Genomic DNA, 19566 nt, shown 5'->3' with positions numbered 1-19566 from the left:
TGCCATGCGTGGGGCTTTGGGGGCTCCGCGGCCCCGGCGACTGACTCTGGCTTTGCTTCCCCTTCAGTACGGAATGCTCCTCTACCAGAACTACAGGGTCCCGCAGCAGAGGAAGGCCGTGCTGTCCCCCTTCTCAGCTCCCGTGGTGAGTAAACTCGGTCTTGGCAGCTGAGCTGTCTCAGCAGCGGGGTCGCCGTGGGCTGTGGGCATCTTTCTCAGACGGGGCTGCCCAAGAGCAGCTGCACAGCCAGCCTGTGCGTTTCGGAGAAGTCAGGCGCTCTCGCCACCTTGCCTCCCCAGCCGTGTGCCCTCGGGGAGCTCGCCCCTCTGCCTCCCCTCTCCCCACCCCCACACATCCCCGCAGGGCTCCTGCAGTTGCCGGTCGGTCTACGGGTTCTATTCGAGGGCCCAGAAACCCGACAGCTGCGCTCAGGAGCCGCCTCTCCCCCCCGTGCTTTGTCCCTTGCAGCCCTGGCACCCGTGGTGCTGGTAACATTTTGCCCGAGTCCTTCCTGCTCTGTGAGGATTGACTCTAGTGCATTCTCTTGTGTTCTCAGAGGTGCAGACACTTCATCCTCTCAGAATTTTGTTTTTATATTCAAAAAAGCAGTATTTTATTAACTACTACAGAAAATCTTGTATATGGATAAACCTGTTGAACTGCTTCTAGAAGTCATTCAGTCATTTCAAGGGCCTTTTACCATTCCTCTAGAGCAGTTGTGGAGTTCCCACTGCGGCTTGGCAGGTTAAGGACCCAACATAGTGTCTATATGAGGATGTGGGTTCGATCGCTGGCCTGGCTTAGTGGTAAAAGATCCGGTGTTGCCTCGAGCTGTGGCGTAGGTCACAGATGCAGCTCGGACCCTGCATTGCTGTGGCTAAGGCAGAGGTTGCAGCTGCAGCTCTGATGTGACCCCTAGCCTGGGAACTTCCAGATGCCACAGGTGCAGCCGTAAAAAGAAAAATAAAATAAAGCAATTGTTCTGTTTGTCACGGTTATAGCAAAGTTACTCTCTCCATCCAGAAATTTAGAGCTCGAATTAGATTGTGTTTTGGATGTTAAATCCTTTTATAAACCGACAAGCATTTTTATTAAAAATATCACATTGCGTGTATGAGGAAAACTGTTCATTGTAGAAAAACACTGCACGTTATTCATTTTGATGGGTGCGATATTGTGAAAAAATGTTTTTTACAGAAAAGAAACAATCTCAAAATCATAAGGTTATTAAAGAATGAAGTTAATGTGATGTAGTTAAATTTCCCTGGAGATTTTAATGTTAATCGTCTGGGATGGAGTCTCATCAGAATTACTTTTAAAAGCGTGCTAGGCGATCCTAATCTGCTTTGAAATGGATGACATTTTTTAAAGAGTGCCCCTTTTCAATATTCAGGTGTGAATTGATAGCAGTTATTGAGGGATGCCGTGTAGAGACTGTTAAAATGCAGACGACTCAATGATGTCCACACACGGAAAGGAGTCACGGCTGTGTGCTGTGCCACTTTTTAATATCTCTGCTTTCCATAAGGTCACTAATTCAAGTTGAGAGGACTTTCAGATGTCCTCAGAGATATTATTTTCAGAAAGGTCAAAACACAGTCTTGGAGTTCCCACTGTGGCTCAGTGGTAATGAAGCCGACTAGTATCCATAAGGACTTGGGTTTGATCCCTGGCCTCGTTCAGTGGGTTAAGGATCTGGTGTTGCCGTGAGCTGTGGTGTAGATTACAGATGTGGCTCAGGCTGTTGCTGTGGCTGTGGTGCAGGCCGGCAGCTGCCACTCCGATTCGCCGCCTTGCCTGGGAACCTCCATATGCCTCAGGTGTGGCCCTAAAAAGACAAAAAAAAAAACGCAACAAAAATGTAGTCTTATCGCTCCCTCAGTGTCCGTTCCTAGAAGTCAGATTAGCTGCAGCAGGAGCCCCCGTGTTTCCCTGGCCCGACTTACCCGAGGGAAGGGCCGGGCTGCTGGCTCGCCCTGGACACGTGCATCGCTTTGATGGGCCTTGGCTCTCGTTAGAGAGCCTGCAAAGGGTTCCTCAGTCCAAATCCTGTGGGCACCAGCAGCCTCGTGAGCAGCCTTCAGCAGCCTCGAGAGGATTAGTTCGTTTCTTCTTCTTGAGAAAAACCAAAGCCCTTGGGGCGCTGATGGTGTGACCTGATCCTTGGAGGGTTGGGAGGTGGGGGCACTTGCTGTCCGTTCCTGTCCCTCCCGGGTCCTGGTGGCCCCTCCAGGCCAAGGTTCCCACCTGCTGCATCCTAAGAACGGGTGGCCCTTGCTTTCCAGCGCAGCGTCTCTGAGAACTCCCTCGTGGCGATGGATTTTTCTGGGCAAACGGGAAGAGTCATCGAGAACCCGGCCGAGGCCCAGAGTGCAGCGCTGGAAGAAGGCCACGCCTGGAGGGTAAGGCCGGGGCCGGGTGCCACCGGGACAGGCTCCCTCGCAGGTGGCTGCCCACCCTGCTCTGCCCCCGAGGGGTGGCTCTGTGCTGTTGGCCAGGGGGTGAGGTGCTGGGAAGGGAGGGTGGCTGCTGTTCCCGCCTGCAGGAAACAGTTGGCTCTTCTGGGCTCTTCCGCATGCCCAGCACCTGGCCACGGCCACATCCCTGAGCCGGTGGGGGGCGGGGGTGAGAGAGGAGCAGTGCCCTCCAACCTCTTGGCTCACCAGTTCCTGCTGGGGAGTTGTCAGGGCCAGGCTTTCCTGTCGTGGTTTGACCACTAACCAGCTAGGCGGCCCTGAACCGTTTCTGAGGCCTTGGTCTCTGAGGCTCAAGTCCCTCCTCTCGAGCTGGAAGACGAGCAGCCAACCTCCAAACTCTTCTGAGCTTCCAAGAAAATGTACAAAACAGCAGCTCGCAGCTCTGGCTCCAAAAGCCTCCCGCCCCTCGGCTTCAGCAAAGAGCACATGGCCAGAGCCACTGACCTGTGGGCACACCTGCCAGGGTTTCCTGGAAGAGCTCCTGCTTTTCTCCTGAGATTTATCAGGAATTTTCTGCGTATCTTCTGCATGAGAAACAAGGCTCTGCTTCCAGACTGGGATCATTCAAAATATGTGGGGCTGCTTCGGTTTTTGTTTTTAACGACTGCCACCCGTAAGCTCTTTGTGCTGGTGGTCAGAGGGGACTCAGGCCGCTGTCATTCCACGGTCAGAGGCCCCGTCACCTGGCCAGCTTCCCACCCCAGCGGTGCCCCGGGTGGCTGGGTGGCTGGGTGGTTGTGTCACTCTGCTGTCTTCGCGCTCACGCGGGGATTTCTTTTGCAGAAGCGAAGCACGCGGATGAATATCCTAGGTAGCCAAAGCCCCCTCCACCCTTCTACCCTAAGTACAGGTAAACACGGCACGTTGGCCTGGTATTTTTGTACGTAAATAAAATAAGACAGCCCTCAGCCCTCCCCGAGCTTCATGAAGTCGTCCCGGCCCAGAGCGCAGCCCGACAGGTGCGGCCGCGGGTCTCGGGCCCCCGTGCAGGTGTGCGTGGCTTTCACGCGCCGTCTCTGTCCCGCAGTGATTCACAGGACGCAGCACTGGTTCCACGGCAGGATCTCCCGGGAGGAGTCGCACCGCATCATCAAGCAGCAAGGGCTGGTGGATGGGTAAGGGGCTGCGGCGGGCAGCAGCCGGCGTCGGCTGGACCGGGGCGGGGGGGTTGGGGGGGGTAGCCGTCGCCTTGTGTTAGGGCCGAGGGGTGTGCTCGGGGTGCGGGGCTGGTGCTCGACCTTGCGCAGCCAGGACGTGGAGAGAGGGATTGCGGCCCTTTCTGTCCAGGCTGGGTAACCATCCTCTGTCTTTTTGATGAAATTCAAACCAACGAAAAACACAGATTACTTATTTTCAATTAATTAATCAATCAGGCAGTGGGCACATGGAAAAATACATCTTTTTGCCTACAGCATTTTTAAAAATTTTATTATTGTTTTATTACTCAATGAATTGATCCCATCTGTAGTTGTATAATGATCATCACAATCTGATTTCACAGGCTTTCCACCCCACAACCCAAGCGCATCCCCCCACCCCCCAAACTGTCTCCTCCGGAGACCATAAGTTTTTCCATGTCTGTGAGTCAGCATCTGTTCTGCAAAGAAGTTCCGTCTGTCCTTTTTTCAGATTCCACATGTCAGTGAAAGCACTGGATGTTGGGGTCTCATTGTATGGCTGGCTTCACTTAGCATGAGAGTTTCTGGGTCCATCCATGTTGCTAAGAATGCGGGTATTTCGTTCTTTTTAATGGCTGAGTCATACTCCACTGTGTATATGTACCACCTCTTCTGGATCCACTCCTCTGTCGATGGGCATTTAGGTGGTTTCCATGTCTTGGCTATTGCAAATAGTGCTGCAATGAACATCGGAGTACATGTGTCTTTGTGAATCATGGTTTTGTCTGGATAGATGCCCAGGAGTGGGGTTGCTGGATCGAATGGTAGTTCTATGTTTAGTTTTCTGAGGCATCTCCATGCTGTTTTCCGCAGGCGTTGCACCCGTTTACAATGGCCATCATCCAAAAGTCTACAAACAATAAGTGCTGGAGAGGGTGTGGAGAAAAAGGAACCCTATGACCCTGTTGGTGGGATTGCCTACAGCATTTGATTACGCATTGTAGCCCAACCACAAACCATAGTGGCTTAAGACAGCAAAGCGGAGAGTTCCCTGGTGACTCAGTGGATTAAGGACCTGGTGTCATCTCTGCCGTGGCTCTTGGGTTCAATCCCTGTCCTGGGAACTTCTGCATCCCAAGGGCACGGCCAAAAACAACAGCATATAATAAAAAAGAAACACTTTTGTTATGGAAATCTAAAACTCAGTTGATCGAGAAGCGTCTAATGGATCAGTCGCTGCTTCCAGGCTTCAGGTCTTGCCCTCCTGAGTCTGCTTCCTACCCTCCCCGCCCTTTTCTTATTTCTTCCCTCCTTCTTCTCTTCTCTCCCTCTCTTCACTTTTCTTCGTCTTCGCCTTCCGGGGTATCTTAGAGGTAATCCAGGACATCCGGAATGTTTACCAGTAACTGTTGCGGGAGTGTCTCTAACAAACAGGGACCCTTTCTTTGGGCCCAACCGCAGTGTCACTAGTGCACTTAATCAACAGGATCTCTTAGTGTCCTGTCACGTCCCATCCTGGCCGCACACACCAAAGTCCTTTAAATGCCGTTGGTTGAAATCAGGATCTCCAGTGGCATCCAGTGCCCCGAAGTCTCCCTCGGCAGAGTAATAGGCTCTGGCCACCCCAGTTTTCGTTCCTTTTTCCCCGTCTTTTCATGTTGAGGAAGCAAGTCACTTGCTAATTGCATACTCAGGGTTTCAGGTCTTTGCCCTTTCAATCCGTCAGACGGGCCATGTTGCCGCCCAGCCTCACAGTGATGCTTCTCTGTGGATCCCCCCCAAAACCGGCACGTCTTTAGGTTCGTGCCTCTTGGTGTTCGATTTTTGTTAAGTGGGTCTGATGTCTTATCTCTTTAATTTCATGCCACCTTTTAAACTAAGACATTTCCTTGGTTCTGAAGCCAAAACTGTGAAACAGGGCACTTTGCCTGGTGAGTCGGCTCCGCGCCCCCCTCCCCAGTAGGGAGCCGTTTTCATCAGTATCCGTTCATCCTTCTCTCGTTTCCTTTTCACAGTATACACACGACCCACCTGTTTCTGTGTCTGCCTCTCCTTACACAGGCTTCGCGTCCTGAGCTCGGAGTCCTGAGGATGCACAGGCGGGGCGACCAGAGGGCGGCCTCCTCTTGTGTCCCCGCTGGGTTCTCTGCATAATAAAGCTTCATCGTTTCCAGGCTTCTGGTAGGACAGGCGGTGCCCCATCTTCTTAGTCCTGCCCGTATCTCTTCACTGCTGAGTTCCTAGGAGGGGTGTTGAGTGGACGGGTGATACAAGACGGCCAAGTCCCCTCCCCCAACGTGTGTTAAAGTCACAGTTCTCCCCCAGCTTCTTCCAGCGGGGGGAGCTGTCACCTGCGTCTCCCTCATCCGGGCAGCTGGGTCTCTAGCCGTGTGTGCAGGGCGGTTTGCATTTCTTCTCCTTTTGGCAACACTGAACTGACCGTATATCTTTTGGCCAATTTTCTATATCCATTTTTTCCCCAGATCGTCATTTGTCTTTTTGACTCAACTTATGGGAGTTTTATTTATACAAGTTTTTTGTTTTTTTTTTTTGTCTTTTGTTTTTCTAGGGCTGCACCTGCGACATATATAGAGGTTCCCGGGCTAGGGGTCCAATCAGAGCTGTAGCTGCCAGCCTGTACCACAGCCACAGCAACTCGGGATCTGAGCCGCGTCTGCGACCTACACCACAGCTCACGGCAAGGCCGGATCCTTAACCCACTGAGCGAGGCCAGGGATCAAACCCATGTCCCCATGGGTCCTAGTCAGATTCATTTCCACTGCACCACAGTGGGAAGTCCTACACAGTTTTTTTTTTTTTAATGGCTGCACTTGAGGCATATGGAAGTTCCTGGAGCTGGGATAGAACCCACCCCTGTCCAGTGACCTGAGCCACTGGATTCTTATCCCCCTGCCCCACAGTGGGAACTCCTGTTTATATGAGTTTTAAAAATATGTTCACGTTTATCTTTTCTGTCCGATGGGCAGGTTTTGAGTCCTACTTGCGTTGGCTCTTCCACCTCCCCCCTGTAGGAGGGCCATCGTGTCCTCAGACCGCGTGCTGTTCTGCCCCCCCTCCCTCCCGCCCTCTTGTCTCCTGCTCTTTTTTTTGCTCATTTCCATTTGTGTGTTTAGAGCTCAGGCACCTTAGATCCCAGGTGAACTGTGTCAGGATGGCGCTGGGCCTGTGTGGCCGTACGCCTGTGCCACACGGCCTTTCTGAAAGGTCACCTTAACACAGAACTGTCCCTTTTCAAGCCTCAGAAACGACCCCTCCTGACTATAAGAAAGATGTTTCTCCTCTGATCTTTCTGGCCTGCCTCCGAGAGCAAAGCCTATGCTCCGAAATGCCTGTCTCGGTGACGATGTTGTGTTGTCTCAGTGACATTGTTTGCATTGAGGTTTGTGTTGTTCCCGGGGCTGCAGAGGGCTTACCCGTGTTCCCCATCAGGAGCGAACCCCCAAATGTTCCCGTGGGGCCCCAGGTCCCTGTGGCCCGTGGGAGTCCGTCGGAGGCAGCCGGCTGGGTTTGCTTGCCCGGCGACGTCTTACTGACAGAAAACTGAAGGTGCCAAGGAGGCGTATTTGGTGCCGAGGCCACAGCGTCCTTCCCGGGGCTCAGGGCAGCGGTGATGCTGCCCGCATCCCTAAGCAGCTGAAGCATCAGGCTCGGGATGGGGCACGGGGCCCTGTGTGTGTCGACAGAGCCTCCCAGGGACTGTGGGGAAAGGGGTGAAAGTGCCCAGGGCCTTGGCACCGGGGTCCCTGCGCTGTGTGTTGAGTGTGGGCTCCTTTCTTTTTCTTTATTCTTTCTCTTTTTCCAGCCACACCTGTGGCATTCGTTAGTTCTCAGGTGAGGAGTCCAATCAGAATGATGTCCACACCACAGCCACAGCAACGCCAGATCCGAGCTGCATCTGTGACCCACGCCACAGCTCACTCAGGGCCGGATCCTTCACCCACTGAGCAAAGCCAGGGATCCAACCCAAATCCTCCCAGAGACAGCGTCAAGTTCTTAACCTGCTGAGCCACAACCAGAACGCCGGCTCTTTTTAAAAAACAAAAACAAAAACTGTGTTTGTCTTGCAACTTTTCCCGGGGTCAAGTCCCAGTTGTCGAGGCTGCCTGTGTGCTGCCCTGGTGACAGGTGTGGGCGTCACCTCTGTCTGCTCTCCCCACGTCGCCCTCACCCTCTCCATCCTTCCCAGAGTCTCGGTTGCTGCAGGTTATAATTTTCAACCCCGACATCCGGCTGCTGGTGCTCCAGCAAAACACGCCAGCGGGCGGATGGGAGCAATTTAGATGCCATCTCGGCGATGCTGCGCCTTCTCTGATTCCCGCGTTTAGGGAGGAAATGAGCTTTGCAACACGAGGTAAATTAAACAGTCGATCCCTCGTCAATACCCGTCCCCGCAGAGATAATGGCAGGAAGCCAATTCAGGGAGTCAGACAACAAAGAGAAAACAATGCTGAGAGGCAGGCAGGGTGGCAGACCTTCTGAAACTGCTTCCTGGAGCTTCAGCCTCAAATCACAGATGGAGTTAGAAGGGGGCGGGGTGGGGGAGGAAAGACACACACGAGTCCCTGCACACGTGTGCCCACGCCCTGCTGGCCCGGAGCTCCCGGTGCTCTGTCCCCTCTCTGGCCGCCCATAGCCCAGCCCAGGCCCTGGACCCGAGGGAGCTCTGCAAGGGGCGAAGCCTGCTCTGCGGCCCCGTCCTGACCTACAGCGTTGCAGGCTCTGCCGCCCCTCGCGCCCCGTCTCGTTCACACTCGGGGTCCAGCCCCTCCACCCCCGGCAGCCCTGGGCCCCACCTCTGTGCCTTCTGAGCTGGCCCCTCTGTCGGCCCTGGAGGCCCCTTCACTGGGCGGAAGGAATCTTCCTTGCCAAAACTTGAGTCCCTTGCAGCTCTCCCTCCCCGGGGGGCAAAGCAGGGTGCTGTCTGCAGGCCACCCCCGCACCCAGTAAGAGCATAGGGCACTCACCGTCTGCGCGCCCACTCCACTCTACCAGCCGTCCTGTGCTCCTGCTGGGGCTCTGCCGGCTGTGTGACCTTGGGAAATGTGCCTAACCTCTCTGTGCCCCGCTTTCCTGACTGTAAAATGAAGACACGGGAGGACTCCGTGAGCCCTGACCAAAGCGGTGTGTGCAGTACCTGGGCTGCGCCTGGGCCGCGCGGTCCTCTGGCCTCCGCCAGCCCCCGGCACAAGCAGCCCTGTTCTTTCTTGAACAGAAGAGCGAGCCCTGCCTTCAGTCCCAGGAGAGGTGGAGACGGCCCGGGGCTCCACTCTGATCCCCTAAGCAGGACCATCGCTCGTAGCGCCAGCCCCCAGCCTCGTCTCCCCGGTAGCTCCCCTTCCAGAAACCCCTGGCCCTGCGGTTTGCTGGTGGTGATCACTGATGCCTCCGGCTGCATGGACTGTGTGCTCTGGTACCCATGCTGTCTACACAACAGCCCTGAGCGTGTAGCTGCTGCTGCAGGGAGCGCTGGGAAGGCAGTGGCTGTGATCGTGAAGCTCCTGAGTGTCGGTCCCGGGAATCTCAGGCTCCTCCGTGTAGGTAGTCGTTGGGGTAGGTAGTCATGCCTTTGGACATGACCCATAAAACCCAGACCTCTAGGGGCAGCTCAGGGTTTTCGGGTGGCACCCCTAAACTGGGAGGCAGACAGCGTCTGTGGCGGCTCCCTGGGGTGCTCAGGAGGAAACGGGGTCACTGAGGAAGCACAGCCACGGCTTCTCCTCTGGGAGGGCCCAGCCCTGCCGACTCCTGGGTGTCTACTAGTGAAACGACTCGGAGAAAAGCACCCAGATGTGGGAGGCAGACAGGAAGACCCCGGTGCGCAGCCCTGCCCCGGGCACCGCGCGCGGATCCGTGCTCCAGGGTCCCGTCACTCCCGCCCACCCAGCTGGACAGCGGAACTCCGCTCTGGCTGGAATCTCATCTCCAAACTGTATTCTGAAGAACGTGTCCTATAGAAGAGGGGCCGGCCTGCTTAGAAAGTGCTGTGAAGAGTCAGGCCTCATGGGACGCCTCGGCCAGGCCTGAGGAAGCCAGGATGAATAGCTCTATTCTAAAGGCTCTGACAAGTCCTGTAGCACAAAAAAAAGATTTTGCCTTTTAAGCACAGGATCTTCCAGTCACATATAGCTTCTCCCATTTGACATTACAGTCTAGAAACTGGTGGTTTAGCTGACCACTGAGGTCGGGTGTCTGATACCTTTTGTCTTTTTTTTTTCTTTTTTTTTCTTTTTTTTTGCCATTTCTTGGGCCGCTCCTGCGGCATATGGAGGTTCCCAGGCTAGGGGTCCAATCGGAGCTGTAGCCACTGGCCTACACCACAGCCACAGCTATGCAGGATCCGAGCCGTGTCTGTGACCTACACCACAGCTCACGGCAACGCCGGATCCTTAACCCAGTGAGCAAGGCCAGGGATCGAACCCGCAACCTCATGGTTCCTAGTCGGATTCGTTAACCACTGAGCCACGACAGGAACTTCCTGATACCTTTAAAGTTTGTTTCCTCCCTGGCCGTTTCTTTTTTGTCACTGGGATTAGGGCACTGGGAATTCTTCTGCATTTCTAACAAGTGGCTCTGCCTCACTATCTGATTCCAGAGGCGTTTGTGGAGAAGCAGTGGTCCGTGCTTCTTTATGCTACTCCAACACTTTCGAAGTTTTGTTTTGTTTTGTTTTTCATTTTTGGCCACCCCAGGCATATGGCATTCCCAGGCCCGGGATCAGATCCGAGTCGAAGACTTGACCTGTGCTCCAGCTGTGGCAACACCAGGTCCCTAACCCACTTGTGCCAGGCCAGGAATCCAACCTGTGACCCAGATCTCCCCAGACACCGCGATCCTCTTGCACCACAGCGGGAACTCCTGAAGTGTTTTTTTATGTTGAAGTAGCTTTGATTTACAATATTGTATTAGTTCAAGTGTACAGCATAGTGATTCAGTACTTTTGCAGATTGTATTCCATTGTAGGTTATTTACTGTAAGACAATGTGTATGAGTCCCTGAGCTACGCAGTAAAGTCTTGTATCTACTTTACACGTGGCACTCTGTTTCTGTTAATCCTCTAATTCCTCTAATTTGTCCGTCACCACTTCCATTCCCCTTTGGTAGCCTGAGTTCGTTTTCTGTATCTGTTTCCGTTTTGCATATACATTCATTTGTGTAATTTCTTAGATTCTGCGTGTAAGTAGAATACAGTATTTGTCTTTCTCTGTCGGGTTTATTTCACAAACCATAAGAATCTCTAAGTACATCTACATTGCCGCCAAAGGCAGTATTTCATTCTTTTTATGGCTGAGTAATATTCCACTGTATGTCTGTACCACATCTTCTTTATCTTCTGTCGATGGACTTTTGGGTGGCTTCCATGTCTTAGCTGTTGTAAACAGTACTGCTGTAAACATCAGGGTGCATGTATCTCTTAGAATTAGTGTTTTCATTTTTTCCATATCTATATATCCATATATCTGTATATATCTATCTATCTATCCAGGAGTAGGTAATCATATGGTAACTGTAGTTTTAGTATTTGATGTATGTATTTATTTATTTATTTGTCTTTCTAGGGCCGCACCCACAGCATATGGAGGTTCCCAGGCTAGGGGTCTAATCAGAGCTGTAGCCGCCGGCCCACACCTCAGCCACAGCAATGCAGGATCCAAGCCACGTCTGTGACCTACACCACAGCTCACGGCAACACTGGATCCTTTAATCCACTGAGCGAGGCCAGGGATCAAACCCAAGTCCTCGTGGACACTAGTCGGCTTTGTTGAGGCTGAGCCACGATGGAAGCTGCTGTTGTGAGGGTTTTGAGTCACCTCCACCCCGTTTTCTTCAGTAGCGGCCCCAGTTTGCATCCACCGTAGGGGGTTCCCTTCTCTCCACATCCTCGCCCCCTCTTGTTATTTATAGACTTTCTGATGTGATTTCAAATTGTAGAAGAGTTACAAGCATCATGTGAGAGGCTGGACATGATGGAGGATAATGTGAGAAAAAGAATACACACACACACACACACACACACACACGTATGTGTGACTGGGTCACTTTGCTGCACATTAGAAATGACAAAAAACTGCAAATCAACTCTGATAGAAAAAATAAAAACCATTAAAAAAAGAGACTGTTCCCAAGTTACCCAGGCACACTGTTGTGAACCTTGCAGCGTCTTTCCATTGTCACACACCCTCTCTCTCTCCTTCGCATTTTTTTTATTCTGACCATTTAGGAGTAAGCTGTGGCATAAGGCCCCTTTATTCCCAGTTGTTTCAATATAAAATTTCTAAAACCAAGGCCTTCTCTTATGTAACCACAGTATCATTATAAAAATCAGGAAATGAACATGAGCACGGTTCTGTCAGCTGACACGTACGTGACTCAGGTTTTACCAGGGGTCCTAGTTGCATCCTTTATCATCAAAGGAAGGAACTTCTTGGCCTCAGCACCGCCCTGGGCCAGCACGGGCCTGGCTTCCTTTGTCTCTCGACACATGCTGTGAGCAGGAGCACTGGGGCCAGAACGTGCTGGTTTGGGCCCGCTGCTCACTCCCTGGAGGAGAGGCTGGGCCAGGCTTAGCACATCCTGTTAGGAGGTGCTGGGGTGGGCTGTCCTGTTCCTGGGGGACCGTTCTATTCCTGGGGGACTGTCCCATTCCTGGTGGGCTGCCCTGTTCCTATTGGCTCGAATACCCCAATACTTTCTCCGCTGGCAGGTTACTCTGCCCCTTTGGCATGACTAACTCTTGGGGGCAGGTGCTTGAAGGCTGGGAAGATACTCTCTTTCTCATCAAGCCATGAGGCTGGTTTCAGCATCACTGAAGATCTTGTCAGTGGTGAGATCTATGGTGGTGGCTGGTGGTGGCTCTCCCATCCCTCCCTCCTCTGGGTCTAGCTGGCCTTCCGCTCTTAGGAAGGGCTTTTGTCCTCCTCTGTTGTTTATCTGCTCACTTACGGATCATGCCAGTGTGGACGCATGGATGTGGCCACACCGCCTCCTGGGTCAGCATCCTTGGAACCCGTCTTGACTTCCTGGCGGGAAACGTGCTGGCTTCCTCCGGTGCGTCCTCTGCCTCAGCCACACCCCCAAGGGGCCCTGGTTCCTCTCCAAGGAGACTCACAGCCAGAAACCCCAGTCTGGGTGTGGGGGGCAAGCTTGCCTTCCAGCCCCCTCCGCTCCCATGGCCTCCCGAACCGTCGTGGCTTCGAGCCTGTCTGTGTTCATGGGTGGGTGCAAGTGTGTGTGTGTGTGTGTGTGTGTGTGTGTGTGTAGTCCACATTTTTTTAATTTATTTTATTGAAGTGTAGTTGATTCCGTGTTGGGCTCGTGTCCGGTGTGCATCACAGGGACCAGCTATCCATGGATGTGACAGTTCTCGCTTGTTAATCCCAAACTCCCAAAAGCCACCCCGTTCCCCTCCCCCCCGTAATCTGGGTTTTTTACACTAACCATCCACTGACGCTTGCATTCCTAGGCTTTTTCTCCTCCGTGACAGCCAGAGTAATCCAAAGGCATTTGTCCTCACACTGTGTCATCATCAGAAAATCAAAAACTTCCAGATCTTACCTGTAAGTACTGACGTTTTCACACTAATTCGTTTGTTTGTTTTCTGGTTGTATTCGTGATGTGATTTTCAATTTCCAAACGAGCCAGACTGTAGAGCAGTGAGCTTGAGACAGTTTCAAGCTCAGGGCCAGGATCCTTTCCAACGTTTCTTGAGAGGTTTGTTCTTTGAAATTGCGTTCGGCGTTTGTCTAGAAGGGATGTTGAAAGTGGTGGCCTCGTGCCGTGACCCCACACGGCTGTCCAGCTCATGGAACTGCACCCGATGGGGGACTTGGGGCAGAGCTGCCAGCCAAGGACGTGGGCAGGAGCACGTGGGGTCATGGAGGAGGCTGCGCAGGAGCTCTGGCCACTCCATCTAAGGGACAGTCTGACTGATGCTGGGGTGGGCCAGGGGCGCCCAGCAGGGAGGTGGAACAGCTGACCCGTGGCCCCAGAGAGAAATCCTGTTGCTCCTTCTGCCGAGTCCTTGGATCAGAAAACAGATTCTGCCTTCGAACAATTTCAAAAGCCCCGTCGTCAAACGGATTCATCAACGCCAGCCCTGTCGTGGGGGTGACCAGGTTCGGCAGGTTCCGACGCTGGTTCCCGACGTGGGCGTCGAGTGGCGGGTTGTCAGCACCTCAAAAACGTGCAGTCTGTCTGGGGACGAGACACCCCAGATCAAAACCAAAGTGTTTAACATACAGCGCAGCTCTCGCTGTCGATGGAGACGCGGAAGGGGCCAGTGCTGCTGCTCGAGTGACGCTCGCGATGTGCTTGCTCCGGGACCCAGTCCTGGGATCTTGTGCTGAAAGACGGTGGCCAGGTCTCTTCCCACAGGGTGACTCTGCCTGTAGCCAAGCAAAGCCCTGGAAGGCTTGGGGTAACCCAAGCTTCATTTCCTGCAGAGGGGCCTCCCTGGCGTTTTTCAGGCATGTTTGGGGACAGGAGGCCTGGGGAGAGAAGGAAGGGCAGGTGCGACTGGCTCTGTGGCCTGGGAGAGGCAGCCTTCTAGGCCCTTCTGCTGTGAATTCGCTTCCTGCCGTGTCCGGCACCCTCGTAGACACAGGGTAGTGAGACCCTGACAGCTCCCAGCAGCCGCCCTGGACCCGGGGAGGGACCCTCTGGACTGGAGGCTTCCCAGATTCCGCCAAGCACTGCAGTGGGCAGACGGGGCCCTGTTTCTGGGAAGGGGCTTCGTCCACAGGCCTTTTGTTCCCACTGCGTTACACGACATGAACTGAAACGAACACGTCCTGGCCGGCGGAGGCTGCCTGACTCCCCGGATAACCCGTGGCCTAAGATTGTCAGGCGGCCCTTGAGACCTGCGGCAGCTGAAACACAGGCAGTGGATGAGCTCGAGGCCCCGGCCGAGTGCGAGCGGAGAAGAGGTTCTGGGTTTAGTCGTCGGCACAGGGTGGAGGCCGGTGGCCTGCGTGCGGCCAGGGTGGGGTGCCCTCCCCTGCACCCCGCCTTGTGCTCACTGATCCCCAACTTCATTCAGTCCCCGTGGATGTTCGGGGTGTAGGCGTTTCTGGGAGATGCCGCAGACGTCCTCCGTTTTAATAAAAAGAGCTCCCAAATATTCCAGGACCCGGGCATGCGACTTTTCCTGTGTGGTGATAGCACTAACTCTTGGTGCTCCTCCCACGTCTGCTTCGTAATGGACCGGAGTGATCGGCAGGGGCTGAAAGAGGTTGCCTGGGCCCTAGCATGAGGCTCAGGGCCAAAGACTCCTCCACGGGGCGAGCTGTGTGCAGTGCACACTCACAGCTTAACTGGTCCACCTCGCCCTCGTGGGCAGGGTGAGCTGGAAGTTGCTTGGCGGTCTCGCCCACGACCAGCTCAGCAGCAGGGACGCCTGTGCCCGGTAGCTTCAGGGGCTGGGCAGCGCCCAGCGCAAACACCTCACCGCGCCCTCCTGCCCGCCTTGCTGACTCCGTGTGTACCCCTTAGGACAGACCCATGCCGGGAGCGCACGGTGCCGGTTCTGTCCAGGGCCCCTTTGCTCCCGAGGCATGGCTCCTGACGAGCGGGTCTTCTTCTGTCTCCCCAGTGCGAGGATGACGGGCAGACCTTCTTCAGCCTCGACGATGGGAACACCAAATTCTCCGACTTGATCCAGCTCGTTGACTTCTACCAGCTGAACAAAGGAGTCCTGCCTTGCAAACTCAAGCACCACTGCATCCGAGTGGCCTTATGACCTCAGACCCGCCCTTGGCTGCAGACTGGAGGGGCCGACACTGGAACCAGGAGGTCCGTGCATCGTTCAGAACGCGCGCTGTCTCTACCTGGGGACTCAGAGCAAGATCCGTTCGTTCTGTGCCGACCGACCGAGGTTGGCTGGTTTGTTGGACTCGAGGCTGATCTGCTGCTGCAGATCCAGCAGGGCCGCCGCGCTCGCGCCACCTCTTCCACGAGGGCGCGGGGGAGCAAATTCGAGAATAAGCTGGGGTGACGGTCTTGGCCGGGCCGCGGCAGCGCCAGAGGCGGAGAGGAGTGGTTGGAAATGAACTCTTGCCCTGGAATAACCTTGACAATTAAAACCGCTATGTTTACTGTTTTGTATTGATCCTTTTTTTGCACTCCTCGTTTTCAGTATTGTATTCAGCTTACAGCAGGGGAACGTGGCAGAGGCGCCTCCAGAGGCTGTCTCCAGGGGTGCTGTTGCCTTCCGCAGGTCCCTCCGGGTCACAGACACCCAGCCCTGCCCACTATACTTGAACGCTTGTTGAGATAAAAGGTGTCCGCTGTGGTGGGTGATTGGCGCGCTCTGTGCCCAAGCGGGCTGCCTGGCTGCTCTGAGCAGGCGCCCCCTCTCGCGCTGGCCGTGGCGTGTGTCCTCACCGTGCGGGAGGCTCGCTTCTCCAGAAAACTCGCTGTCCCGCAGCAGAGCTGAGGGGCCATGCCTGGAGTTGGCTGCAGGCCAGCCTACCTGAGACACAGTGGGTACCCACTGCTACCCTCGGGGGTGCCAGGCTGCTTGGCCCCCCTGGAGACCTTCCAGCCGGTTCTAGAACCATCACTGCCTTCCCTCTGCAGTGCTGCTGGCTTTTCAGGGCTGTCCTGACTCCCTTGGGGGATGAGAGGATGTACCAGGAAGTGGTACCCACCTGGCCTGCTTCCCTGTCCCCTGGGTTTCCATGGCAATAGAGATGGGAACACTGAGGAGGCAGCCCAGCACAGGAAGGTCTTTGCTTGGTGGCCTCCATCCTGCTGAGACCCCCGGACGCCAGCAAGTGTGAGGTGGCAGGCAGCTCTTCTGCTGGCCCACGGTCACGGCAGCGCTGGCTGGCGCACGCTGCGTCTCACTGTAGGAGCTAAATCAGAGGGGGGCTCAAGTTGTCCCCACCCCTTCACCCTGTCCCCGTAGCTGGTCTTCCGGGGTGAGGGCAGCCGTGTCTTTACCTCTGATCTCTGCGGAGTAGAAAGGGCTCCTGGAGCAGCGGTGGGCACCAGACGAAGGCGGACTTCCTGCCCCGGGTCACCGTTGCCACACTTGTATGCGCCCCCCCAGCCTGTGCTGCCCACTGGGCAGCCTGGGCCGCACCTGCCACAGCGCTCCCCAAGGAAAACACATGGCTTAGGGCCATGACGCCTACCCGCTGTACCTCGGCTCGTGGTGTAGACACTGTATGCTAGTTGACAAGCCACACTAGTTGTTCTCAAATGAAGAATTTTTAGTAACACATGTTTTTAACCATGAATGCTCAGTTGCGTTATTTTTCATTTTTTGGGTGTTTTTTTGTTATCTGTTAACCTTCCCCCCATTGACAATTAGGTAATTCTCAAGCCGTCCCTAACAGCCGCTACCACTGGAGGGACTCAGGCTCTAGTTACACTGTTAGACATTTTTCTCCTCACTGGTTGGCTGAAAAACCTTTAAAAAACCAAAAAAAAAAACAAAAAACAAAAAAAAAAACAGCAAAACAAACAAAAAAAGCCCACCTCTCCCATTTCTCTTTCCTGTTTACGTAGACCCGTCTCCACCAGCGAGATGAGATGCTGCCCTAGGCTACAGAGAGCTAGGACCTGCTGTATCGCATATTTATAAATATACGTTTTATTTAAAAGGAGAACTAAAGCTTGACTCTGACTCACGGCTCTGTGTGTGTCCCTTCCCAGCGCAGTGACACGTCAGAACCTGACCCACCCCCCCCCACCCCTCACGGCCCCCACCGCCCGCCTTGTGCCAGGTGGCCGGGGTCCACCTGCCAACAGCCAGTCCCTGCAAGAGGCGGGCGTCCAGCCTGGCCAGCCAGGGGCTGAAGGACATGCGACTTTAATTTTTGTATTTAACTATGAATGTAAATGGGACAGCTCTCAGGGTCATTTTTGGAGCCTGTTGACTTTATCTCTCTGCCTGTGATTTTCTGTTCTACACGGCAACTCTATGTAGCAAAACCCTCCCCTGAACTGAGAAGGAAAACGCCAAATGCTTTGGGTGTCAGGGTAGGGATCTCTGTTCCCTTAGGCGTTTGAGTTCCAGAACGTTCTTCTGTCTGCTAAGCCTTGAAGGAACCTGTGCCTCCGTCGAGATGTTTTGTCCTCTCTTTTCCGCACTTAGTACCTGAGGGTTTGACCAGTCGGCACACCTTGGCAGGGGTGGGTTGTCATGTCCCCGGGCAAACTGCAGTGACCATGAGACGGCCTGACGTGGAATCGTTTTCAGGGAATGCAGAAGGCGTGAAGAGACACAACCTTGATTCCATGTGCTTCGCTTCTTTCTGTACACGGTTCTTCGACTCGTGAACCGAATTGTAAACCTTCAGGTATTTTTGTACAAATAAGGGACTGATGTTCTGTTTCTTGTAATTAGAAATAAACATGGATACAGCGTTCTCCACTTTCTATTGCCTAATGTCTGTTTCTGTGTTACGAACCCTCTGGCTGGTCTGCCACTAAAAACCTTTAGAAATGACCTAGGGGATTTGTAACTGTGCTTCTTACCTGGCTAGACACTAGTTCCGATGGAATTGATGTGCCCTGTGCAGGCTTGCGTGGCCCTAATGGGTGTGCTCCCTGCTGGTCCCGGGACTGGCCCCTGCTCCCCTCCCTCCCCTCCTCTGCAAGAGCCGAGCCCTCCAAAAGCTGCGGAGGGGGTCAGATCCCCACTCAGATGTAGCAGACACCTCCAGAACCTCATGAGAGTTCGTGTTGACTGGGTCCAGTGCCACGGTGCCCACCGCGGTGAGATGGTGACAGGGGCAGGAGCCTGGATTGTGTGGTCACACCAGAAGTGGGCGGGAGGATTCCGAGGGTGCTTGCCTGCACCTCTGCTTCCGCAGGGCCTCACCCGGCGGCCCTGGGCTTCGTCACTTGGCTGGCCTTGGGCCCGGCTCGCCTCCCGTCCCCGCCCCAGGCAGAGGGTGCGTTGTCACAAGCCAGGCCTGTCCCCCAGGGGGGCACCCCTGCGGCATTTTGAATTCTCCTGGCCCTTGGTTTCAGAACCGGGCCTCTGGGCTTTGGGAAGCTCACTGGTTGAAAGCAGGCCGTCTTTAGGGCAAGAACAGTAGGAATTCACGGCGCCCTCCTCCTCGAGAGAGAGAGGCCTGGGGCGGGGGGCGGCTGGTGTGAGTGGCCAGTGTGTGGCGAGGGCAGTGGGTTCCACAGGGGGGAAAGGAGAACCAGCGGGCTGGGGGGGCAGGCAGAGGGGAAGAGAGGAGGACTGGGGAGTGTGTGCACGGTGGTGGGAAGTGCAGTGTAGACACGAGCCGTGATGTGGGGAGCCCGCCTTTCTACCCTGGCAGAGCTGGGGTGGGGCACTCTCTGGGCCAGGGTCCAAAGGGTAGGCTGTGGTGTTCCCTCCAAAGATGATGGCACAAGCAGCCCCGGAGATAAGCTGAGAGGCTGATGGAATTAAAAGAAGATATGACTTTTTTTTTGTCTTTTTAGGGCCGTACCCATGGCACATGGAGGTTCCCAGGCTAGGGGTTGAATCAGAGCTGCAGCTGCCAGGCTACACCATAGCCACAGTCACGGCAGCACCAGGTCCAAGCCGTGTCTGTGACCTACACCACAGCTCATGGCAACACTGGACCCTTAACCCACGGAGCGAGGCCAGGGGTTGAACGGGCGTCCTCGTGAATACTAGGATACTGGTTATATTTGTTTCCACTGAGCCACGATGGGGGCGCCCAAGAAGGCACAACCTTAAGCCTGATCTCGCGACCTTGAGATCAAGGCAACCTGTATTATATGTTAAACATATTTTGAGTGATTAGTAAAATTCTAAGAATATGTTATGATGAAAATTTGCACTGGTTAAATGTAAACAGGAAAGTATCCTATACCACGGGGTTTTAGAATAGGAGACTCATACCGCCCCTTCTTATGTTAAAAATTACACAACACTAATCAGAAGGACAGGAAACAGGTGAAAAATCCATCTTTGGCGGAATTGGGCTTCCTCTGTCAT

At 54.3% G+C, this 19566-nt stretch overlaps 1 protein-coding gene across 13 annotated transcripts in view; it reads left to right on the top strand.

Annotated features, from left to right (window-relative positions):
• The window catches only part of GRB10 (growth factor receptor bound protein 10), a 162190-nt gene extending 144191 nt beyond the window's left edge, over positions 1-17999 (top strand). For 9 of the 13 annotated variants that reach the window (XM_021101958.1, XM_021101955.1, XM_021101957.1 and 6 more), the window contains 6 exons: positions 68-145; positions 2287-2403; positions 3262-3328; positions 3506-3593; positions 13078-13171; positions 15205-17999. In XM_021101958.1, coding sequence (XP_020957617.1) covers positions 68-145; positions 2287-2403; positions 3262-3328; positions 3506-3593; positions 13078-13171; positions 15205-15351 — 591 coding nt within the window. In that variant the 3' untranslated portion in view covers positions 15352-17999. 13 annotated transcript variants of the gene reach the window in all.

This window comes from Sus scrofa, chromosome 9 (genome assembly GCF_000003025.6).
Source record: "Sus scrofa isolate TJ Tabasco breed Duroc chromosome 9, Sscrofa11.1, whole genome shotgun sequence".
In the NCBI taxonomy this organism is placed as follows: Eukaryota; Metazoa; Chordata; class Mammalia; order Artiodactyla; family Suidae; genus Sus; species Sus scrofa.
The sequence above is the reverse complement of the archived record's forward strand: the minus strand, read 5'-3'. Positions and strand labels throughout refer to the sequence as shown.